The sequence below is a fragment of the Mirounga angustirostris genome, unplaced genomic scaffold (assembly GCF_029215605.1).
Source record: "Mirounga angustirostris isolate CCGP_5_RB_7025 unplaced genomic scaffold, mMirAng1.0.hap1 SCAF_7, whole genome shotgun sequence".
Lineage (NCBI taxonomy): Eukaryota > Metazoa > Chordata > Mammalia > Carnivora > Phocidae > Mirounga > Mirounga angustirostris.
This window is the reverse complement of record NW_026991715.1, coordinates 138,901,524-138,913,414: the sequence shown is the minus strand read 5'-3', so window position 1 is coordinate 138,913,414 and position 11,891 is coordinate 138,901,524. Positions and strand designations below refer to the sequence as shown.

The following is an 11,891-nucleotide window of genomic DNA, read 5'->3' as shown; positions in this document are numbered from 1 at the left end:
AATAACAGAGTGTGGGTCTCAAGAGTCCACACAGAAAAGTGGAAAAAGAGGTCCCGATTACCTGCACATGTTTCATTCCGTAGTGTACCACCCCTACTCACAAGTGATTTTGAATCTTTGTTTAGTTTTGCTTTTTGAAAAGAAATCACAAAATATTGAAACAAATATCATCGTTTGGCTTAATTCAGGTATTCTTAATTAAACAGTACCACAGACTTTATTGAGCAATTGAAAATATACACAAGGAACAATAGCTTTTTCTCTGTATTTTTTTAATTTGACTGTCTTCTGATTAAATAACCCAGTTTCAATCATGAAAAGGGCACTTGTTTCTACAGTAGTTGTGTACAGCTTGCTCAGTTCCAAGTATTGTCTCCACTCTTCTTCCTTGCCATTGCTGAGGTTATATCTCCACTTGCTCAGGAAGCGAATTCTAGAAGGTTGCAAGAATTAACCCCCTAAGTTGTTCTTTCAGATTCTATTTCTCCATAGAGTTCAGCTAACTTTTTAAATTCGGGTCCCCAGTCTCCAAGGTAGTGATAATCCTGGTCTGATTGTGTGGTTGCTGAATCCAGTGAGCTGATGGACCCAGCCTCTGATCTCTGACCTTCATAGGCATAAGTCTGAAGAGAGTCATAAGGGGGGACACTGGGGTCTAGGTCGGCTTCTGCCAGTTTTTGCTTAATAAATTCCTGAACATCTATGCTTTCCAGGGTGGACAATGTCTGGTGTCTGGGGGTGAGTTTCACTTCAGGTCTGATATCTCTCCGATACTTGAGCTCCTCAGCAGCAGATGGATTCCTCAAGGCTGTGATGTCAAAGGCCTCAGTGTCTTCCTCACCGCCACCCTCATCATCGTAGGTGACCACATTCTCCCGCACGTCCTCCTCAGAGATGATTAGGGGCTCTTTTTTGCTGCGTCTCAAGGTGATAAAAAGTACCACAATTGCTGAAGAAAAATGGAAAGAGGATGGAGAGTTAGCAAAAAGGAAGGAAGTTCTTGGAGATTTGACATCAGCAACTACATTCCATTTAGGCTTGCATTGTAACACAATCTTGATCTCTGCATTCTCTGGGTAACAGTTGGAGAGTTTTAAAATCTCAAGGAATGTGAAAAATGATTCTCTCTATAAGGCCTTGGGAGTCATTGATCTTCTCTAGAAAAACATAATATTCTCATTTGTCACACTTATGCATTCAGGATTCCTGGCTCACTGTGGTCTATCATCCAGTCTTCACACTGAGGGAAACAGATGATGGAAGAGTATATGGAATTTTGCCTGGAGGAATAATGCTGAGTGTTGTTCTGTGTATAGATTCTAGGCAGATACACTAAAGGAGGGATATTTTAAGTTTCTGTTAAATAGGAAGAAGGAGCCCCTACCTTAAACCCTTTACTTTTGATGATTTGTAGGAAACCAAAGCAGGTATATTTTACATGGTTGATCTCTTTTGCCCATTATCTTTTAGAATACTATTATCAGGCATTAATAATTGCATGTATCTATCAAGCTGCACAAAAGATGTTATTTTATTTGTACCTAACTTATGTTTCAGAGGAATTTTTCAGGTTACCAAATGTTTTTTACATAACTTCTTGATTTAATCCCCCCAGCAAAGTATGGGTTTCCTCAAGGAAACTGAGGCTCCAGAGAAATTACGTAAATAACTAAGATCCAACTCTAAGATTACACAAATGGCAGATGGAAGAACTTAGACTGTAATCTATGACTTCTCACACCAAAGGTGATGAAGCTTCCATTATCATAATCCATTTTGTTTTTTAAAAAATATGGAACAAGGAACTGAGTTGGGCATGTGGGTTATTACCAGTAATGTCACAACCATTAGATGAAATGATGTAAATGGATCTTGGGCACTTTGCTTTGGCTGTTTCTCATGTATTTTCAAATCTTTCTATTTGATGATACTAAGCCATTACTAAATAGAAAGAATTACCTCACTTCTACTTTGTGCTATTAAGCCCAATATTCTTTACTTCAGCTCTACAGAATGTTCTTGGCCAGCTGATAATCTAGGTTTTATGACAGCAATTTTTAGTGCATTGTTATTTTAAATATTCTTTACAATATAGTAATCAAAGAAGTACATTCAAAAGGCATGTATATATGTGTACATATATGTGTATAGATATATATGCATAACATAAATATACATATATAGAAACAGTTTATATATATATAGCATGTGACATACTTTTGCTATATGCACACACATACAAATATACACCCACAGACATATATTTTTACCTGAAACTCACATTTCTATATTGTATTTTATCTATTTCTATATACTGTATTTTATCTGGCAACCTTGCTGATATGTATCTTTAACAAATACTTGTAAAGCAAACAAACACCAGGTTAGCTATTCTCTGATAAAGAACATAGCTGGTACCCTAGAAATTGACCTTTTACCTCATACCTCTAAAAAGTACCTTCTCTTACTATATCGCTATCGTTTCCTTGTTTCTCTTTATAATTTAACCCATTTTATGCATATCCCTAAATGATATAATAAATGAGCCTTGCCTATTTTTAAACTAGATAAAACAGTGTATATGTACTTTGAAGACAACAATAGAAAGAGGAAAAGGAGATTTTCAAGCCAGAAATACAAAGGACAATTATCAGAGAGTTTACTACACATGGAAAGAGATGGTCACAATGTACTGGAGAGTCTAATTTTGCAGAGAAAGGGCAAGTGAGCACCTATGGAATGAAGAAACAAACAAACAAAAAGACAAAACACCTATAGAAAGGGCTAGAAAATCATCTTGAAAAGTATGGAAAAAAAGGACTCAGTAATGGCAGAATTGAATGAGAGAGATTATGGCAGACATGGGGAAACAGTGAGTCACTGTGTCTGGAGTGATTATAGAAACCTGAAAATGAAATGCAGATGCCATATGTTGCCCTGCTTCACCAATATTATGCTATTTATTTATTTATCTATTTATCTAAGATTTTTTTTAAGATTTTATTTATTCATTTGAGACACAGAGATACAGAGAGAGAGAGAGCATGAGCAGTGGGAGAGGCAGAGGGAGAGGGAGAAGCAGACTCCCTGCTGAGCCAGGAGCCCGATGTGGGACTCGATCCCAGGACCCTGGGATCATGACCTGAGCTGAAGGCAGACGCTTAACCATCTGAGCCACCCAGGCGCCCAAGATTTTTATTTTTAAGTAATCTCTATACCCAACATGGGACTCTAACGTGAAACTGCGAGATCAAGAATCACATGCTCTACTGACTGAGCCAGCCAGGCATCCCTGAATATTATGCTATATAAAAATAGTTTCTCAAATATGCTACTTATACTTCAAAGACATTATCTAATATAGCACCTTATTTTTAGAAAGAAAAAAAAAGACTTTTGCTGAATGTAGCAAATATGCATCTAATACTTTACTATTCTTTTTAAAGATTTACTCATTTATTTTGAGAGAGAGAGAGAGAGAGAGAGAGAGAGAGAGATTGGGGGCGGGGCAAAGGGGAGGAAAAGAGAATCCCAAGCAGACTCTCTGCTGAGCACAGAGCTTGACAGAGGGTTTGATCCCAGGACCCTGAGCAGAAATCAAGAGCAGGCCCTTAACCTACTGAGCCACCAAGCTGCCCCAATACCTTACTATTTATTTCAGTGTAAAACCAGCTTAGGGCATTCTAATTTAAAACCCCAAACAGCATCCCCAAGTAACTCATTTCATTCCATTCAGAGGTTTAGATTTATCATCCATTATATATTTTTGCTCCTCTTTATGATTAAGTAAGGAGGTTGTTCTAAATTAAAACATCTATTTCTACAGACTTTTTTATAGTAAAATATCTTACTTTTGTCAATAAATGAAGTTATTTTTCTTTATGTTAAAATGGTTAATTGTTGATTTCAAGGGAGTTTATGTGCATGCATAGCAGGGAGAATGTGATCAATATCATTATTAAAGTATGGAGGTAATTTGTATCCTTCCACAATATCAGTGCCATATTTGCCTAATGAAATACAGGGGATAAAGCTGGGATTATTGTGATGATAGCTCATATTTACTTATTTTCCCAAATTAAAAAATATTCCTGATATATTTTGATTCAAAATATAGATATTAATTAAGTTTGAACTTTGAGGTTTTACATCTATCTCTTTCCTAGGCATGGACAGTCATTTGCCAGTGACCAATGATTTCTAGATTTATTCCATATCTATTTAATATATCAACATATGATTAACCATATAATCTGGGACATTTTTGAGAGTGAAAGGGGATTTCATTTACAATTACTCCAGGACATCAGGGCAAATATGGACATGTGGTCCCTCTAGTCAAAGGTAACTTTAAAGAAAATCAGAGAAGAATGTGGAAACACAGATAATAAGGTGTTTTTCCAGTGAATTGCTTTATATTCATGTTTGTTCAGTAGATGTTTCTGGAGCAAATGGTACACAGTAGATACTCTGTGGACTAACACAAGAATAATCTCTGTGAAAGTGATGATGCGGCATAACCTCACTAGGAAAATAATGTTTAAATATAGTTTTAAGTCAGCTTATGGTCATTAATAATACCAAACACCTAATTTTGCTTGATAATAATTTTTAACGTTCGAAAGCCAAACTAAATGTTTGTAAAAAAAAAACCCCAAACCCAATATATTTTAGAGAATGAAGATAACAATTACACACATAGCTTTGAGAGTTAAACTCTTTTTAAAAATGGCAGTCAAATGAGTATATTCACATGACTCCCCTCGCTCCACAGTCTATCAACCCATTCATGTGAAACAAGGTACCTCTTCTTAAAGTGGGTCATCTGGGAAGAGATAATTTGACAGAGCCATGGCATTGTAAAATCAATGAGATACAGTGCTTATCCCTTTGTTCAAAATTATATAAGATTTTCAGTATTTTGAAATTTTATATAATCTGGGTTGAAATATTAAACTGTAGTATTTGGGGAGGATTTTATTCTAATGACTATTGTATCCTTGGTTAGTATATTTCTTTTTCTTCTCTGAGTTTGGTTAGGATTTTAAATCCATTTTATTCTTTTTATTTAAGAAACAAAATGAATTTATTGAGTTTTATTCATGAAAGAATTCCAATTTGGGGAAACATTTTTATATTTCCTTTCTCATATCATTCTACTCATTCATATATTAATTTATTTATCCATGATTCCAAAGTGCTTGGAGTTCTAAAGGGTTTTGAGTTTTTGTAACTTGAACTGTCATACAGCCTGCATTTGAATACATTATATACTGACTCCCAACATATTTCCCCAAAATACTTTCCTTAGCAGATATTTTTTTTTATCCATAAATATAACTTCATTCTTTTTCATAACATCATATGTTGATACTAAGTTTGGCAGAAATGAGGTGGCCCAAGTCAGGGAGATTACTTTTATTAGCTCCTGTCCTGCTATTGGTCATACCAGTTAATGGTGTTTCTCACTGAAACTTACTTTTTCAAACCAAGGGGAACCCACAGAGTCACGTGAGATAGCTCAGCTGACAAGCAGGTTGGCACTTCTCTCCTCACCGATTCTACCTTTGCTCCTAGTCCCTCACTCCCCTCACATCAAATCTACCCTGATCCTCATTGATTAGGAAATTTATATCCAAGAGTAGGAACAATCCAGGTGATGGACTCATCTAAGTCACCTTCTTATATGTGATGTGTGGACTGAAGGGCAGGTGACAGAGGCCTGATTCAGAGCCTGACTCAATGTTTTATTGCACTAAGTGTGATTTAGGTTTGCTCTGACAACTGCTCTGGACCATCTCACGAGGGATGGGATGAGGTTGGGAAAGAAATGTCAGATCCCTGGAAGGGAAAGAGAACTCCAGTTATCCCTCCTCTAGCACCAAATTCTGATTGCATCGTGAAGGCTCACCCTAAATTCTCTCCCATTCATCCCATCAGAAAAGGATCTTAAAAAGGTAATCCTGACAAATCATAACCTGACTCACAATGTGCACATGTACCATTCAAATTAAGGCCCACTGGTTTTCAGGCACCAATTTCAGATAATCAATATACACATAGATGGAGTCTATAAGAAAACATAAATAAGTACCACAACATTTTATAGATGACTCTAAGGTTCTTCACTAGTTGATACTTTATTTATTTATATTTTTTAAAGATTTTATTTATTTATTTGAGAGAGAGCATGAGAGGGAAGAGGGTCAGAGGAAGAAGCAGACTCCCCGCTGAGCAGGGAGCCCGATGCGGGACTCGATCCCGGGACTCCAGGATCATGACCTGAGCCGAAGGCAGTCGCTTAACCAACTGAGCTACCCAGGCGCCCAGTTGATACTTTATTTTTATAGATTTGTAAATAGAAATAAGAGACTGAACAGGTTGCCTGAGATCATACAGTTAATTAGTAGCAAAACTAGGGCTGGGTTTATACAAGTCATTTTCACACACAGCTGATAATCAGAACACTTTTCAATATTAAAGTATTAATTTCACAATTTGTTTAGCTGTTAGTTTTTAATGTTATTTCAGAATCACAAAAAGTTCTAAAGTAAAGTTTTGCTACCTCTGGTGTTGCTGATATTTTCCTTGAAAATTATGAGCTTGCACGTTAACAAACATTATTTTAAAGTTACAAATGACTACATTCTGAGTCTGTTGGCTAGGTATCTTCTGAATAACAATAAAAACCCTTACAAATATCATCAAAAATAAAAATTACATCATAAATAATGATTGTTTAAGCCCAAACTTATGAAATGATTCTGCATCCTTTGCATAAAACTGTAGAAACCACTTTGAGTTTCAAAAAAAATTGAAGGAGTAAACATGTTAAATAGCACCTCTGTTTCTTTAGTCCTATGGGAGAGCATAAAATTTAGAATGCTCTCCTGTTTACCCCAAAGGAGAAACAACATTTTTATAAAATCTATTAAAGGGAAGTATTGTTTCATGAAATAATGTTATTTTACACAATATACCTTAAATGTACCTGTATATTAACATTTTTCAATTAAGTTTTTAAGTCTTTAGTATATAAAAATGGTTTGATGGTGATAGATGAAAATAAAAGGCAAAGATAAGTGACTACTCTGAATGAACTATCTTTCAGAATCAGTACTTTGGAAGAACTTACACTAAAGTCACTGGGTTCTATTCTTTGTGGTTTAGGTTAGGAACTCTGGAGGGATCAATATTTGTTCTTGCTTTATTTTATTTTCTGTTTTTGTTTTGTTTGTGAGTTTCTATTTTAATTTTCAAACACAAAAAAGGTAATACGTAACTGTCTAAAGCAAATAACAGTTGTAACCAATTAATACATAAGGAAATAAAATTCAGAAAGCCTATTTTTCCTAGCTTTCTTCACCTTGAATCTACTGTAAGACTATACCACCGTGAAATACTTCCAGTGGTGGGGCACTGAACCTCCATGCTCCTCTTGCTAAGTGCAATGGGTACATTTATTTTTTTTTTAATTTTTTAAGATTTTTTTACTTATTTATTTGAGAGAGAGAGAGTGCACGAGCAGGGGACGGAGGAGAGGCAAAGAGCACGGGATAAGCAGACTCCCAGCTGAGCAGGGAGCCCACCGGGGGCCTTGTTCCTGGGATCATGACCTGAGCTGAAGGCAGAAGCTTAATTGACTGAGCCACCCAGGTGCCCCTGATACATTTAGATACACAATTTATTTAACCTCAGAGCAGCTTTTGACACTGTTGAATGCTCTGTCCTCTTTGATACACTTTTTTTCCCTTTGACTTTGATCACATCATACTTTACTCTTATTCCTCCTTCTTCTCTGACTTTCCCTTCACTCTGTCCTGTCATGGCATCCTTCTTGATGCAGTGACCACGCTGGAACTCATCACAGCTCAGCCTTGTTTATTATCTCTCTCTTTAGATTTTCCTGCTGTAGGGACCTTAATAAAGCACACCTCTCGTGCCCCCAGCTCAGTGAGGATCAGGGCCCACATTCAGCAAGAGATGAAAAGTCTTCTTTGATCTTGTGCTAACTCAGACAATATCTAATTTATCCAAGATCACTTTTTTTTTTTTTTTAATTTCAGCTACTTTATTTTTAGCCCTTGCCCTTGGAAACTTGTTCCAAGAAAAAGACACCATGTCATAAACATTAGATATTTGTTCACTGACATGAAATCATCAATGTTGTAGTTTTCAAAAGGAATCTCAGGGACTTCCAGTAAACATTTTGTTAAAATTTTGATAAAATTGATAAAAAATTTTCATCCAGGGATCTGCACCATCTTACCCAAGATCACTTTTGATTCAGCTAACATTGATGATTAAATAATATTTTCAACTAATAGAAATTTCTACAAGAAATCTATTTTTCACTTGGTGTTTAGATTCATTTTAGAATGATACCACTATATTCTTTGAAATAACTTATAAGAGCCCTTTTAATATGGTATTTAGAATTTTTAATATGAATTCTTTTTAAAATGGACCCTTCCCCAAAGGATTGCTCTCATAATCTATCCTTCCTTCCGGTATTTCAACTCTCTCATCAATTGTGAATCAAATTATTTCTAGATCAGCCATGGTATTGAGAGGGCTAATTAAAAGGAAGTCTAAACAGCTATACTTTGTGGTCCAAATTTTGTGTTCCTAATTTTTAAGCTCTGTCAAAATGACTGTCTTTCTCTCTCTTTTCCAAGGCACTGCTGGCCATCGTAGGGTACATTCCGAATCGCCATCATACAACAGTAGGAGGCAGGATGGCTTACCTAGGAGAATGACAACACACAGCAGAATAGCGATTAGGGCCCCTGTACTCAAGCCAGCCGAGGACAGGAACGCTTCCGCAAGGCAGGTCCGCACGCGCCCATCTCTCTCGCATGCACAAACCCTGATGGTGAGGGTACTGGTGCTGCTGAGAGAGGGGATTCCACCATCAGAGATCATAATGGGGAGATAATACACCTCCTGAATAGTTCGACTAAATCTCCTCCGCCTTGTCAGAATGCTGGCTGTGTTATCTATGACAGACACAAGCAAAACAAAATGCACTTAGTAAAGCCGCCGTTCAAGATTCACATTTCCTTTAATGGATAAAATGGGGATGTGTGATTTTTTTTTTTAATTTTAGTTTATGAAATGGACACAGGAACACGGAGGGTGACTAATATATGTTCTTAAATTGAGATACTGACTTGGAAAAATAAATTGAGCCCAAACTAAAAGAGAAGGGGAAGAGTGGAAGACAGAGGAGTGGAGAAGCAGTCAACATTTTGGACATGGACATAATAGCAAAAAGAGGGCCACTGGTATAGATGATGAATTACAAAGAGACCAGATCAATTGATAAACTTCAGACTTAATTGTGATTTGAAGCATTCTTGTTATAGTAGGTGTACCATAGAAAGTTAATGATGAATTAATCTAGTTCATTAATTAATCTAATTTGATCCTGTGCTCACAAGATAGAATAGTTAATTCTATTTTTTATGTACTTTTAAAATGCTATATATTACATTAAATGCCTGCATGGTCAATCTGTGGATTATAGATTTTGATCTATCCACACAACCTTATAAGGGAGAAGATATTAAATTTCTAATTTTTTAGGAAAAATCATTTTTACTATAAATAATAATTAAAAAAAAAAAAAGTAACCTGGGACCCAGAGGATAAATTGCCCAAAGTCATAGAGCTAGTGAATAATTAGGATACAACCTCAATGCATTCTAGAATCCTGCTCAAAACCACAATGTCAGACTGCCTTTTTACCCATTCATCTCTAATTATACTGAAGTTCTCAAGTGCACATAATATATGGTTATCTTAGTATTGTTATTCCTCATTCCAGCAAGTCTGTTGGCCAAAAGACCCTTCTGGTATGTACACTTAGAGGAGCTGTGCAGATTCCCCGCATGGAATAACTAGCTACCCTAGCTGTAGATTATCACCTGGCCCTTTGTTGCATCCTTCTGGAGCAGTACATTGTCAATGACTCATTGTTCCAATGATATAAAGGTGGAGCCATTTCTACTGAATGTAGACATAGTGAACGACATGTTTAGTTCCAGAACGTTACTCTTGGGTCAGCTGTGAGGCATTAAATTTGCATAACAGCTCAATTTTTCACTCTGCTTCTTCCTCCCACTGCCCCACAGATGTTGATCTCAAGGACACACTCCTGTTAACAACCTGCCCTCTAAACCCCAGTTCAGAGTTGGCTTCCAGAGAACCTAACCTGCAACTACACCTATGAGTTAAATATTTTTCACTAAAAAGTAAGTGAATCATTAAACAATTACATTTAGAAATTCTTTCATCTCATGACTTTTTTTTTTCCTGAAAATTAGAATTCTGTTATATATGAGTATGTTTAAGATAGTCATGATACAATAACCTACAGCTATGCTCTCTTGATTTTACAGGGCCAAATTAATGCAATAGAAAAATAATACAGGGGCGCCTGGGTGGCTCAGTTGGTTAAGCGACTGCCTTCGGCTCAGGTCATGATCCTGGAGTCCCGGGATCGAATCCCGCATCGGGCTCCCTGCTCGGCAGGGAGTCTGCTTCTCCCTCTGACCCTCCTCCCTCTCATGCTCTCTGTCTCTCATTCTCTCTGTCTCAAATAAATAAATAAAATCTTTTAAAAAAAAAAAAAGAAAAAAAAAAGAAAAATAATACATTTTTAAAATATTCAATTTAATACAGGTAATAAAACACATGAATCATATATATGTATTTCTAATCATATATACACACACACGATTATATATGTACACATATACATATAATTGAAGGCTTGTTATAGAGCATAAATAACCTAATGAGAAATTACAAAAGGTTTCTTACCCAGTAAAAAAGGAAAAAAATAATGTATCAATTGTCTATTCTGAAGCAAGTTGAGAATAGAGAAAGCAAAAAGCAGAAATTACATCATGTGTATTGTATAACTAAAACAGTCACAAGCACTCTCCCAGAAACCTAAGCTTTGAGGAAGCACATCTCTTGGCTGTAGGATGTTGCACCATGATTTATATAGACTTGCCTATATGTACAACTCTCTTGTCTAAGGCAAAGATATGAACTAAGTGTTCACAGGTGCAAACATGTTTGAGAATCTCACTGCTGGCCTCTGAAGAAGAGATGTAAGGCACTGGTCCTTGATTTCAATAAACATGATTAATAATGTAGAATGACCTAACATGCAATGGTAGGTGTGGACTTCCTTTTATAGCTCTGACCTAATGTTCACTTTACATTCTTAATCTGGAAGCATACTCTCTTTCAGAATAATTATTGGAAATGCAATCAGAAACATAATCAGAAATGAGGCGAAAGCCAGAAAACGTTTTTGTACACCTTAGGTTCCTAAATAGAAAGCTCTTAGACACAGCAACATAAAAATATTCTTTTTTTTTTTTTTTCCAGCTGAAGTTTTGACTTCTGAAAAGAAAAGAGGATTCAGGAAGCAAAGAGCTTCCTCCCTAGAAAGACTTAGCAGAGCAGAATAATGAGCTCCTGAAAAGGGATATTGTGTATCTAACCAGAACTGCAAAAAATGTACTTGACTGAAGGATCATTGAACTTGAACAAGAAAACTTTGAACTAAAATGAAAGAGGTAGGAAGATATATATGCATACATATACATATATATCTTATTTACTTTTATCTTATGTGCAGAGAACAAAATTTGTCTTGTTGAAACTGCAAAATTAGGTGTCAAAAGCAACAACAAATCTCTAAACTTGAAGTATAATTAAAGCAGTATAAACCAAGTGTTATAGAAAATCTTGACTTCGAAGTTGATAAAAAATTAATATGAGCTGAATAAAGGGCAAGTAGGATGGAACATCTGTGAATGAAAAGTGCTAATTATCAATGCCAAATAAAGGACAGTCTCTAATAACACACC

General features: G+C 36.0%; 1 protein-coding gene across 4 annotated transcripts in view; it reads right to left on the bottom strand.

The window, feature by feature from the left end:
• Positions 1–267: 267 nt before the first annotated feature.
• Positions 268–11,891, bottom strand: part of CDH18 (cadherin 18) — a 315,869-nt gene continuing 304,245 nt past the window's right edge. For 2 of the 4 annotated variants that reach the window (XM_045888202.2, XM_064595613.1), the window contains 2 exons: positions 8,748–8,999; positions 434–949 (listed from right to left, as the gene is read on the bottom strand). In XM_045888202.2, coding sequence (XP_045744158.1) covers positions 459–949; positions 8,748–8,999 — 743 coding nt within the window. In that variant the 3' untranslated portion in view covers positions 434–458. Of the gene's footprint in view, positions 950–8,747; positions 9,000–11,891 lie in introns of all 4 variants that reach the window. The other 2 variants (XM_045888209.1, XM_064595614.1) reach the window with 2 other exon arrangements.